Below are 12,523 nucleotides of genomic sequence, written 5' to 3' on the forward strand. Positions count from 1 at the left end.
TTTTTGTCAAATTTTCATTTTTGGGTGAACTATTCCTTTAAGGTTTAGACTATGAAACTAGTCAATAAAACAAAACAAAACAAAACTAACATGTGAAACAATATTGTCTCAACAAAATGATACTAGATACTGTAAATACGATATATTGCTATTTTAGTTACTTTGTTGAATGATGTTCAATGCATTTTTTTCAGTGTTATGTTAATGAAAGCCAGTAGTATCCTGAAGCCAGTTAGCTCAAGAATCTCATGGGATATTTAAATTTATGAGTTTATTTAAAACGCCTGTGCCTTTTGTTAATATAAATAACCAATGACATTTCTGAAACCCAAGGGACAATTCCCATGAAATGTTTAAATAACAAATTTGTTTAATCTTTTTGAGCATAAAGAGAAAAGGGAACTTCTTGGCACGCACAGCAGAAATGCTGAGATCTTCCAAGTAGAATTTCTCCTTCACATCATGGGTGAAATGGCTCACAGGCAGTGAAAGATACAGGCCAGTCTGCCAGGGGCAGTTAGTGTTTATGCAAGACAAATGTCTCTAGCTATTCTGTGTATTTCCCTCAATTGTCTCAACTTGTAGAGGGATTTATACTTTGCACTGCTTGGGCAATCCTTTGCCCTACAGGAAAAATCCATACTCTTCTTTTTTTGATAAGTAGAATTTACTTGACCGAGAGTGTTTATTTTACCATTTGTTAGTATAATATTTATAACAGATTTTCTGTCAAATACTAGAAAAAAAATAGGCAGCTGTTACCATAAGGAACTACATGATTTAACCCTTAAAATTATTTAGTTGGTGTAACCTAATGTATTCTGTTTTAGTGATATAAAATCATATTATTGACCTGAATAAAACTAGCTAATTTAGATATTACCTCATGAATGACATATCTGGCGAAACTTTCAGTGCACTGTAAAAAAAAAAGAAGAAGAAGTAATTTTAATGAAAAAGGTACTGATTAACTGTAAGTTACATTACGGTAAAATTATATTGTTCTTTAAAAGACAGTAAATTCAATTTCACTGTAAAATATTGTTTAAAGTTTAATCAAATAAGAGAGGAACGCTGGTAACACTGACCTAGAAACACATGTGCTTGTGAGCAGGTCTCACATGAAAGCTGAAACCAAATCCGTCTGTGGCTCGGATAGGTGAGAAATGCCGACTACAAGAACGATCTCTTCATGTTCGAATTAAAAAAAAAAACTTCACATTTCAAAAGCTGGACTTGAATCCCACTGGATTCCGGGGCGGATGAAACTGAGCCCAGATAGCAAGAACGTTTGGGCCAAATGTGGCTGATAGCTGTCACATTTGGCCTAGGCATGGCATGACCAAAGGAAATTTGCTGACTGGGAGGTCTTTATTTATTACGTAGCGCAAATAATAAGGACGTGATTAAATTCGTTTCGATGGCCGTGCGCTCGCCCCTTTTGCTTGCATCACACTCTCGGAGGAGCCCGCGCCTGGGAGCTGTCCCAGACAACATGGTGCTGAAACCGCAGCGAGAGCGAGCGAGCATCCTCCGGCTTTACAGATGATTATCATTACAACTCGTGTTAGAACTGCACAACGCCTATCTTCGCATGAACCGTAACGCTTTGGATTACCAAGCAGGAGCCACTTCAGTATTTTGCCAGCAATTTGATTCTAAGGAAAGGCACTGGATGTGACAAAACGACGGACTGTGGATGGCAAAAATATTTCCTCATCGTCGAAAGCGAATCTGTTTCTTCTCTGGACTGATTTTCGAAGGACATGTCTGACAATACACGGGACAGTGAGCTAAACTGCCTTGGGATTTCTGCAACAAGGGTTGGGTGTTTATGGAGATAGACTGCCTGTACTAACAAGACGTTGGCACCTTATATCTTTCAGAAGGGGACTTGTGCGGGATGCATTTGTAAGCGGTCGGACCTGAAACATGAGATGAACGCCAATGACAATTGCTGGCCAATTGGCAAGATTGTGGCTGAATTTCGTTTCACGCAACACGATTTGCATTCACATTAACACAATTATACTGTAGTCGCTTTTGGATGATGGCTAATAAGCGAGGACGATGTGATGTGATATGGATAACAGAAATTGTGTACTGTGTGTGTATGGTAGACTTCCAGTTGTTTAATTAAAGACAAACCAAGGCTGCCATTTATTTGGCTCTGCTGACGAATAGCCTGCATTTCTGTTTTCGTGCTTTTGATGAATAGATGCCACTGACAAGAGTACCTCAGGGTAGCAGCACTTTTGTCAGAACCTGTTCGCGGGAATCCCCGATATTTTTCATTCAATTCGGGTTATTTGTCCGCAGGTTCGTGTTCGAATGTTCGATTTGAGTATATTTGAGTATAAGGCCAGTTGTTGCAAACGCCCTCAGTCCCAGTAAACTGTTTAGTCAGGTATCCTAAAATGTGTTTAATGTGGTAACATCCGAATGAACTAGTTTTACTGAGGTACTCAAGATCAGAACAGGGTTACTAAAGGTAACAACTGCACGTTACCACATTTGACAGCTATTATTAGGCTACATGTGCTTACAATCGTCAGCTTCTCAATGGAAACACGAGCGCGAGGACTCGCTCATATGATGTAGCTCTTAGAATAACTGTTGAAAATAAACATTTTCTCTATGTTCAAACGGTCGGTGAGGGTTAGCAGAAAGCGGTGTTCTCACGGGACTGAACCGGCAGCACAGTTGTTTTTCCTCGTTGGAAACCAAACAGTAAGTTATGTTATGTGACCTGCTGGAGTCCAGTAACAGATAGCCTTAGCATTATAGGCCGTTTAAAAACATAGACCGCCTTTCCATTATTCATAAGACGGGCACATGTTGTTGGCTGTCGGTGTCATTGTATGGTGTTGGGGATTGTTGGGTCGCAGACCGATGCTGCGCCGCCAGGGCAAGCAGAAAGGCCGCTGTTGCGTCTTGTTCAGTGACCTGAAGGTTTTCCTACTCAGGCCACCGGCACCGTCGGCATCGCCACCTGCCTTCACACCCATGAACGAACTAAACGCGGAGGGCAATGCGACGAGCAGCGCCACGGAGAGCCACTCTTTAGCCAACGGACATTATCAGCCGGTAACAGGTGAGGCTTTGGACACACGAGGGCCCGAAGACTGGACTCATAGCGAAGTGGATCCGCCGAGGACTCTGGACTGTTGCAGCTCATCTGAGGATTGCTCTAAGGAGAAGCTGGACGAGAGGTTATCTCTGAACAGCTGCACGGACAGTGGAGTCAGGACTCCGTTATGTCGGATCTGTTTTCAGGGCCCAGAACAGGTAGGGACTCCACGTGCTGCTACACTTTTTGGGGGCTTGCTGAATGAATGTCGATTGTTTATTGCACATATTTGCTCCATATACTACATGCTACACTGTGAAAATTCCATCTACGGCCTTAGTGGTGCCAAAGTGACAACCTGCAGTGACAAGTTCATTGCACTTTTAAGACCACTTTGAAAGTAATTACTAATGAAGAAAATCGAGCAGAAACTCTGAAAGCTGAAGAAGAATGACTGCAATTATTGTTTCACATTAAATGGATGAAAACAAAGATTTTGTTACAATATAATAGAACATTTTCACAGGCAATTACACTGCCTGAATGTCTCTATACATACAATGGACTCAAAAGTATTTGGACACTTAATCCTAAACCAAAATATATGTATGAAATTGCATTACATGATAAATGATCAAGACAAGAGACAAGAGAACAAAGAAGTGCACTTTAAAAAAAAAAAAAAAAAAAATCAATTGATATTCGAAATGGGGCAGAAACTATTGCTTAAGTCACACTTAAAAATGTATAAACTCATTTATTTTAAAGACAGAAAGCACAAACACACTTTTCTAGTAACATTTCACTATAAAAGATGTACTGTTCAAAATGTATAATTCAATTGCAGTACATAATGTAATATTAAATCAATAGCATTTATTTTGCAAAAAGATAGCACAAGCACATTTTAAAAAACAGTATCTCATAAAAGATTTTTTTATATGATAAAACAGTAGGTAGTACTGTTCAAAACTAATGCAAATGCATTTGAATACTTTCTTTGTGGACACTTAGTTGAAAATGTTCATAGTTAAAGGGATAGTTCACCCGAAAGCAAATATTTCATCCTTGTTTATCTATACTGTACCAAATCTGTATGACTTCCTTTCTTCTGCAGAACAAAAAACAAGATATTTCAAATAACTTTTTTTTTTCAATCAAAAAAGTCAGTAGGTTCCAAACAACATTGGATCCCATTGACTTTCATTGAATGGATAAAAAAGCACACACATTTTCAAAATATATTTAATTTTTTTTTTTTAATTTCCACACAAGAAAAAGGTCAGATCTGACATCATAAATAACAATCTGACTTCATAAATATAATCATCAAAAGTGCAGTTTGCAAAACCAATGGGAAAAAATGAAAAGTGGAGTTTTGAGAAAAGCACTCAGCTCTAGCAATGAATTTCTTCCCATTACACTTGATATTTTGTTATCCAAATGTGTCTGGATACTGCATGTGAGATTCCACATCATTGCAGCTGTTCTTGAAGTGATTTGTCCCATAAATCTAACTGTTACTCAGCCCCAGTGGTTTTATGACAGTGGCATTTATCCACCGCTAGGTGATTTGTTCTAATGGAATGCACCACATGACTGAAAGGTCAAGGGTTTGAACACAGAACATTGATCTAAGATTGAGCAGAACATTATATGAATGGCATACGGACACCTCTGTTGACCGGTTTGATATTTGCCCTTGTTTCATCTGTTTGTTTCGAGATCATATGCTGTAACATAGTTTTGCATTTTTAGTATTAAAGAGTTTATCGCTCTGTCCTCTCCACAGGCCAATTTAGCCTGTAAATGCATGTGAAATTGTTTTATTTTCTCTTTCTCTCCCCCTCGTTCGATCATTCTCTCTCCGTTGTTTCCTGTCTCTCTCCTTTTCACTTTCCCCATGCACGTCTATTTCTCTTTCCTCTTTCCATTAATGTGGGCTGTGGCAGAGTTCTGTGGCTGCGGGCTGATGGATGGGCCTGTGAGTGTAATGAGAGCTGTGCAGAGAGCAGATGGGACTGAGGAGATTCTCTTCGCTCTGACTGAGTCCAATCCAGACACACACTCCCTCTCTTTCTCACTCTCCTCTCCACTGCATGCTTTGACTTTCTCCAGCTGCCTCTCCCTTTTTCTTTCACTTTCAGAACCCCAAGTAGTAGATAAGGAAGGTCTCCTGTTCCATAAAGCCAACAGGGAGGGCGAGAAGGATCCTTCTCTTGTGTACACAGAACACACAGGAACAATCACAAGCTTGGGAAACGAAATAATAGTTTTCTCTTTCTTCACTTGTCCTCTTGTTCTCTCTCACCCAAAAAAACACTGAGGAAAAAATGCAGTGGACCTCCTATGGTCTAATTTTAATCAGTGTGAAAACAAGAAATGGATCGTCACAGACGCTGGAGGTGATTTGAGTAGCATAACTCTTTTTCACACCCTGTTGTGAGAAGCCACTTATGTGGACATCATTTCATCTTCATCAGAGAGAATAATTGGGCAACATGTCCATGTTATTGGACATGACACAGACTAAATCATTAATTTAGTGTAGCATTATTAAATTGCATGAAGTGGGCATGTGACTTCTTGAATGCAAAAGAATATTCCACTCTTTGTGGTGGTGTTCATGTGTGATCATCTCGTAAAATACAATCTTTCTGACATTATTTGAACAAACTGACTGCCAAGTGTGACACTGCAGAAATATAAATTAACAAAACGCCCTGTGACAATGCCAATAAAGTGACATTTCTGGCCAAATTTTGCCCAAAGTAGTCTGGTCTCATTTTAACTAGACCAAAGTTAAACATATATATCACTATTTATTATGTTGTTTACTAAATCAAAGAAATCTAAAGGGTATTTGTAGAATAAAACATGTGGTGGTGGGGGGGTTAGGTGAGAAAGAACTCTTTGTCTTCCATACCAGCCTCTTCTAAATGTTCTCACATTCTTTCCTACTTTTCCATTTGCTCTTTCTCTCTCTTTCAGAATTACTGTTCAGTGCTTTGGTGCTGTAGAATGCTGACGATGTAAAATCCCTGTGTGACCCACATTAATATGTCATTCACATGAAACATGGTCACATCAGTGTTACCAGAAGCAATATAAAAGCTTTAATTTACAGTATTTTGAAAATGTTGTTAATATACAGAAGTGAAAAACAGCTGAAACTGACATAGTCAGCATGACTCAAATTCCTTTTAAAGAATTGAATGCACAAACAACAGTACATGTAGAACAGTGTGGCCATGCTGTGCCTTTGTGTCACCCCAATATGAGAGTCATAATGTCTGTGCCAGAATAAACCCATTGCGAGGTCTGGCCAATAGGGAACACCAGGACTTGTCTCAGTGGGCCGGTCAAATTGTGGGTCAGTTGTCGAAACCAATTTAAACATACAATCATTAAAAATGAAGAAAAGTTCTGGTATTCCCATGAAAAGGTTGTTATTACATATTAGCAGTCTTATTGTGAATGAATCATTTGTACACGCACATATATATTTTTCACAATCCAATCAATCACCAATGAATAAAATCAAGTCTTGCCCTTATATTTGGAAATATGCCAGTTTCATGCCAGTTTCATGCCAGTTTCATGCCAGTTTCGACTTCAAGCCACATGTTGCTATAATTTAAGTCGATTCTTTACAATGTAAAACAGCAAAATATAGTCAATAGGCCTAAATATCAACTAGATTCAGTTCCCTTCAGAAGTTTGGAAAACACTAGGCAAAGTGGAGTATTGGACAGTATCACCTTAAATCATTATTTTTTGGAGTAAATGCATTGGAAAAACTTTTAATTATCATTGCAGATTTTCTTTTTGATTAGTGTAGACTGAGTACATTCTTCAAAAAAAAAAACATGCTTCAGATTTTCCATGTAGAGAAAGAATGCTGATGTAAATGTGCACACGGATGATGACAGTTTGAGCTTGCATGAGAAATATAAATTTTTTTACAACTGTACTCCATTAAAGCTGTACTCTACATAACAATGGCAGTACAGGTTACTGTGAGACATGCCCCTCAGACAACTGTGATGTCTGATTAGTGGATTAAACTTGGACTATGTTTAATTTTTTTAAAGAGTCAGCACACCTTTAAGTAATATCACACTGACAACAGTGTTGATGATCATGCCGAATGCTGTTTCGTGATCCGACTATAGGCAATCACAACCATGCAGTAACAACAGTTGAGTATTCAAGAAGTTGATTTTCGAGAAACTTACCATTACATGGACTATTGCCAGTTACTTTGTCATGATGTGGGGGAAAACAAGATATCATTGCCACAAATTAAGAATTTGTTACAATTCTAAAAAGAAGGCTAAAAAGAATCACTTAACATTTGCATTGCAGTATGCTTTTAGAAAGCACATTACACACAGTCCAATGCAAAAAGCATGAGAACTGCACTTCTCTCATTCTCACTGTCTCACTTTTTCACCACCCTTCAAGTATGCTAATAACAGGAAATACGATTTATTTTATCGCCGCTCAGGGTTGTTTACAAGGATTCTCTCTTTCATTTCTCTCCCTCTCACTCTGGCCTAGGCTTGCTGTCTCTTTTCCTGTTTCTCTTTTCCTTGTTTTCTGTCCCTTCGTGCCTCTTTAACTCACAAAGTCGTGCATAGGTAGTGCATCTTTCTCATTATAAAACACACTGCTCGGTTCTTACTGAGGGCTCGTTTCTTTCTGCTCCCATGAATCGGCTGCTGTGTAATGCTGACCTAACATCCAGCGCAATTAATTGAGGCTGCGCTCACCGCCAAGGGCTGTTAGGGGTTATGTATAAAGGATCAGCCATTCAGATTTTATTGATAGTTCTGCTTTAATACCACAATTAGATAAAGTGGCCTCTTCTCCCACTCTGACGAGTCGTACTCTGATCTCCCATCACACATCTCTGCTGCACAACGTATCATTAAAACCACAAACCATCGGTGATTATGTATAATTAATGTAGAAAAAATCAAGTGAATCTGAATTTACTCGGCAAATGGATGTACATTCAATTCCAAAATCTCCACGTCCTCGGATTAGACTCATAATAATGCATGTCAAATGAAATCAGAGGAACTTTACTCTGGGAATTATCCGCATTCAGTTTTCAATGCCCTGCAGTATGGATATTTGATCACTGATGAATCAGTCGAGTGAATCTGAATAGCAGTGTCCGTATTTGATACAGGTTTCATAACTGTGGAACTAAACTACATCAAAGACACAGATTTTCCCAAAGCTAATGTAATCTGTTTAGAGCAAAGACTAGTGCTGAGATTAATGCCTACTAACATGGTAATCCTGTTAATTGAAGTTTGTTCATGACGGATGAAATGACACACGCACAATCATACTGTGTTTGTCAACCTGGAGTCTCATAAGAAACTCTAATCCTCTCAAAAAGAGAGGAAGTGACGGAGCCAGCAGGAGCCAGCCTTGACACACAACACACAGTACACATATAAACACAGCAGTGATTGGATAAGTGGGCCAATAACCAGAAGAGTGTGACTTTAAGACTTTTCAAGCAAAATTCCAGCTGTTCTTTTTTTCATTGTAAAACCTTCAAGTAAAACCTTCAAGTTTGGTTAAATGATATTTACGTTCTCTTTGGTTGAGTGAGCAGTCCTGTGGCGGTGACTTCTTCCACTGGTTGTGCTGGTAACAAATCAGTGGGGAAAGGAGCAGGAATCCTTTTCAACAGCCTTGAACACGAAGCGCTGTAGGATGCTGATCTCCTGGAGCACCAAAGGGTCCTAAAATCTGGAACGCAGATGTGGCCTTGGAGTAGGTGCAGAAGGTCCTTAGTCTGGAACACGCAGATGAAAGTACCTTGAAGTGAAGGTTGCTTGCCGGAACTTAACCTTGTTGCAAATGTCTGTATGTCTTCTGCCTCTCTGGGCTAGAGACTCAGAACTTGGTCAATCTGCTTTGTCTCTTGGATGGAGACTCAGGATGTTCTGCAGCTGTTGTTGTCTCGCTGGACGAAGACTCTGAATGTAGAGTATTTCTTTCCTTGCAGGAGGCTCAAAACGTGGTCGTATCTGTTACAGTCTCACCTTCACAGGCCAGAGACTCAGAACGTTGAATGTATCTGGTAGTGTCTCACTGGACGTGCCGGAGACGAATGTGTCTGAATGTGTCTGTTGCTGCCTTCCCTGTAGTGGGCCGCAGGCTCCGAACAGGTTGTGTGTGTTAGTGTCTATTCCCTTACCGGACTGAGACTCAGAACTTTGTTGATCTGTTTCTATCTCCTACCACGCAGGCCGGAGACTCAGAACATTGGTAGTCTGCTATTGTCTCTCTGGACGGGAGACTCAGAACATTGAATGTATCTGTCAATGTCTCTCTCCTTACAGGACTGAGACTCAGAACAAGGTGTGTCTTTTGGACGGGTACGTTAATCCCTTTCCGATGATGAGATTTCAATTTGGCGCTTCTCCATTTCCATGCTGTGATTGGCTGTTTCCATCAGAGCAGGGGAACATGGTGTGGCCCATCCTTCTTTCCTCCTGTGGAACTTATTTGCATAGTCCAAACACAAAGTTAGAAAAGTGTCACTAAAGTTCTACAGATGCAATATTCACTATCCACAACCAGAATACCTTTGGCAATGTTAAGAACGCATTAAGTCCAAACATGATGGAAAAAGATTAAACTGTCATTAATGCATTCATTTGTCCATTAACAACTGAGTTTGTGTAAGATGTTGCACAACACATCGTTGTCACTGAGAATACGTATTTCTCTGCATAAGTATAAGATGGGTATGTTGCGTCATTTTGAAAGGTTTGAAAACATAGTTATGAATGGATTTGGATGGATCTCTGTAATCCTTCTTTGTTTCACCCACTGCTGCTGTATCCTGGAGGTCCTAAGGAATTTTTATGGCTGTCACGAGCCAAAACCTTAGGGATTAGTCTCTAGTTGGGTGAAGGGCAGAAACTGCATTTTGACAAATGAGAAGTTCTGTCTTTATGATATTTTACACAAAATATTAAGCACAGCTGTTTTCATCATTGATAATAATAAGAAATATTTCTTGAGCAGCAAATCAGCATATTTGAATGATTTCTGAAGGATCATGTGACACTGAAGTCTGGAGTAATGGCTGCTGAGAATTCAGCTTTGCATCACAGGAATAAATGACATTTTAACATATATTCACATAGAAAGCAGTTATTTACATTTTAAGAATATTTCACAATATTACTATTTTCTTGATGAGCAGAAGAGACTTCTTTCAAAAACATAAAAAAAAAATTACCAAGCCCAAACGTTTGAATGGTAGTGTAAGCCTGCTGGCATTTTATCATAGCAAAGATTTGACCATGACGATTTTGTTTTTAATATATTTTAAATGAATATTAAAGGTACAGTTCAATCAACACTTGTTTCATAATGTTGATTATCACATACAGTAGTCAATACCTTCCTTTTCTTTACATTAATTTTTTTTGTGTTACAGTGAAGCAGTTACACCATGTCTACACCGGACGTGACACGTCGTGTCATGCCGCGCCACAACAGCTAAAGTCTGTCTACACCGGACGCGACAAAGCAACCGTTGAAAATCATTTGTGTCAATACGTCATTAATAGAACGCGGCAGCAGTTTGCTGTCGGGGATTTGTCGTGTCGTGCCGCGCCGCATCCAGTGTAGACAGCATCACTGATTATAATTAGTTCTATCGTATTTTGTCGCGCCGCGCCGCTCGCGTCCGGTGTAGACACGGTGTTACAATGTTAAGTCAATAAGACTGAGTGAATAAGCATAGTCACAAGACATAAACAGAATACATGTTAACATGATTTCACTAATGCCTTCTATGGTTTCTATATCCAGCATCCACAATGACAGTGATTTAACAGAAGAATTAATCAATCATAAAGTGCTTTTATAAGATTATGAGCTTCACATTTTTGCTTTTAAATCTTCTCAAAATGGAGCCATCCATTGTAAGTATTTCACTGTAACCTCAATTTTTGCTTAAAAAAAGGGGACAGCTTGAAATTATTTTTTTGTGGTAATGAAAATGCCACAAATGCTGTCAGCTGAACCCAGAATATTCCTTTAAGTAGAATCTCTACAGCTAGCTATACAGACATATAAAGATACATATACTGTTGAAGCAGAGGTGTAGGGCACTCATGACGTATAAGTGGCTGTTGTGCTCATGGGGACCCAAGATCAAGCCTGATCTGGGTCATGTCCCGGACGCATTCCCCTCTCTCTCCCTTCACATCTCTCTCAGCTCTCCACTGTCCTATATAATAAGGCAAAAGGCCAGTAATTAAAAAATGCATATACATACTTGTAAAATATTTATAGAATATACACCATCCAAAGTTATTTATTTTTAAACAATAATATAGTAAATATACAATATATTAAAGCACTTAATAATGAATTTTGTGTTTAGTACATTTCAACAAATGTTTATAGTCAGAAGTGGTAATCTTTTCCTGGAATGACACAAACATACACCCACACCTGTAAGTTCAACAGCAACTTCAACATCAGCAGTGATGACCACTGTACCTTTGATAAGTGTACTTTGGATGCATATGATACATCCCTAATCTGATTCTCACATTCATATGTGAACACATATATGTGGGGAACAGGGGTGTGAAGTAACGAATTACAAATACTCACGTTACAGTAATTAAGTAGTTTTTATCAGTAATTGTACTTTTTTGAGTAGTTTAAAAATTGTGTACTTTTACTCTTACTTGAGTACATTTTAAGTGATGTATCGGTACTTTTACTCCGCTATTTTCCTCCGTTTGTGGTCATTACATGCTTATTTTAATTTTATTTCTATTCATCAACGTTATTGGATAGATAGTAATAGGTCTCGTGACTTTCGTCAAATCAAATCAAAGTTTATCATGGCTGCTGGAAGTGCATTCTTCAAGCATCAATTCAGTTGCATCTTCCTCTAACTTAATATGTTAAGGTAAATTTCGGATTTCTGCTTACTAAATGATTTGTATATATGCTTGCCTATCTACACGGCCTGAAATTTGGTGTGAGGTTGCGGGTATTGCGTACAGTGTTAACTCCCGCAAGTGCCACGTTCGGTAAATTCCCACTCACTTATAAGACGCACGATCTGCGCTACCTCGTCTCTCTCTCGCATGCGTTCTGCAGCAGTCACTTGGGTCAAGTCGTTGTTGCTTGTCGAACTTGTTGACTTTTGATGAGTTCTGGCATCTGTGCCAGAGCATGATGTAATAAAACTGCAGCTCGTTAATAAACTTTTTTTTTTTTAAATCCATTTTATACAATCCGCCTTCAGTTAGCAAGTGCACTCGCGCATAAACAATTTTCAAGTTCAACACTTTTTGTTCCGTTCAGTTGTGAATGCTGCTAATTCACCGAGACCGCTGCAGCTCAGCAAAGAGACATGCGTGTGTGTGTGTGTGTGTGTGTGTG

At 39.0% G+C, this 12,523-nt stretch overlaps 1 protein-coding gene across 1 annotated transcript in view; it reads left to right on the forward strand.

Moving 5' to 3' along the window:
• The first annotated feature begins 1,427 nt into the window (after window positions 1-1,427).
• The window catches only part of marchf4a (membrane-associated ring finger (C3HC4) 4a), a 45,110-nt gene continuing 34,014 nt past the window's right edge, over window positions 1,428-12,523 (forward strand). The window contains exon 1 of the mRNA XM_016527218.1: window positions 1,428-3,288. Within this exon, the coding sequence (XP_016382704.1) occupies window positions 2,836-3,288 (453 nt within the window). The 5' untranslated portion in view covers window positions 1,428-2,835. The remainder of the gene's footprint in view (window positions 3,289-12,523) is intronic.

The sequence above is a fragment of the Sinocyclocheilus rhinocerous genome, unplaced genomic scaffold, assembly GCF_001515625.1.
Source record: "Sinocyclocheilus rhinocerous isolate Xijiao unplaced genomic scaffold, SAMN03320098_v1.1 scaffold721, whole genome shotgun sequence".
In the NCBI taxonomy this organism is placed as follows: domain Eukaryota; kingdom Metazoa; phylum Chordata; class Actinopteri; order Cypriniformes; family Cyprinidae; genus Sinocyclocheilus; species Sinocyclocheilus rhinocerous.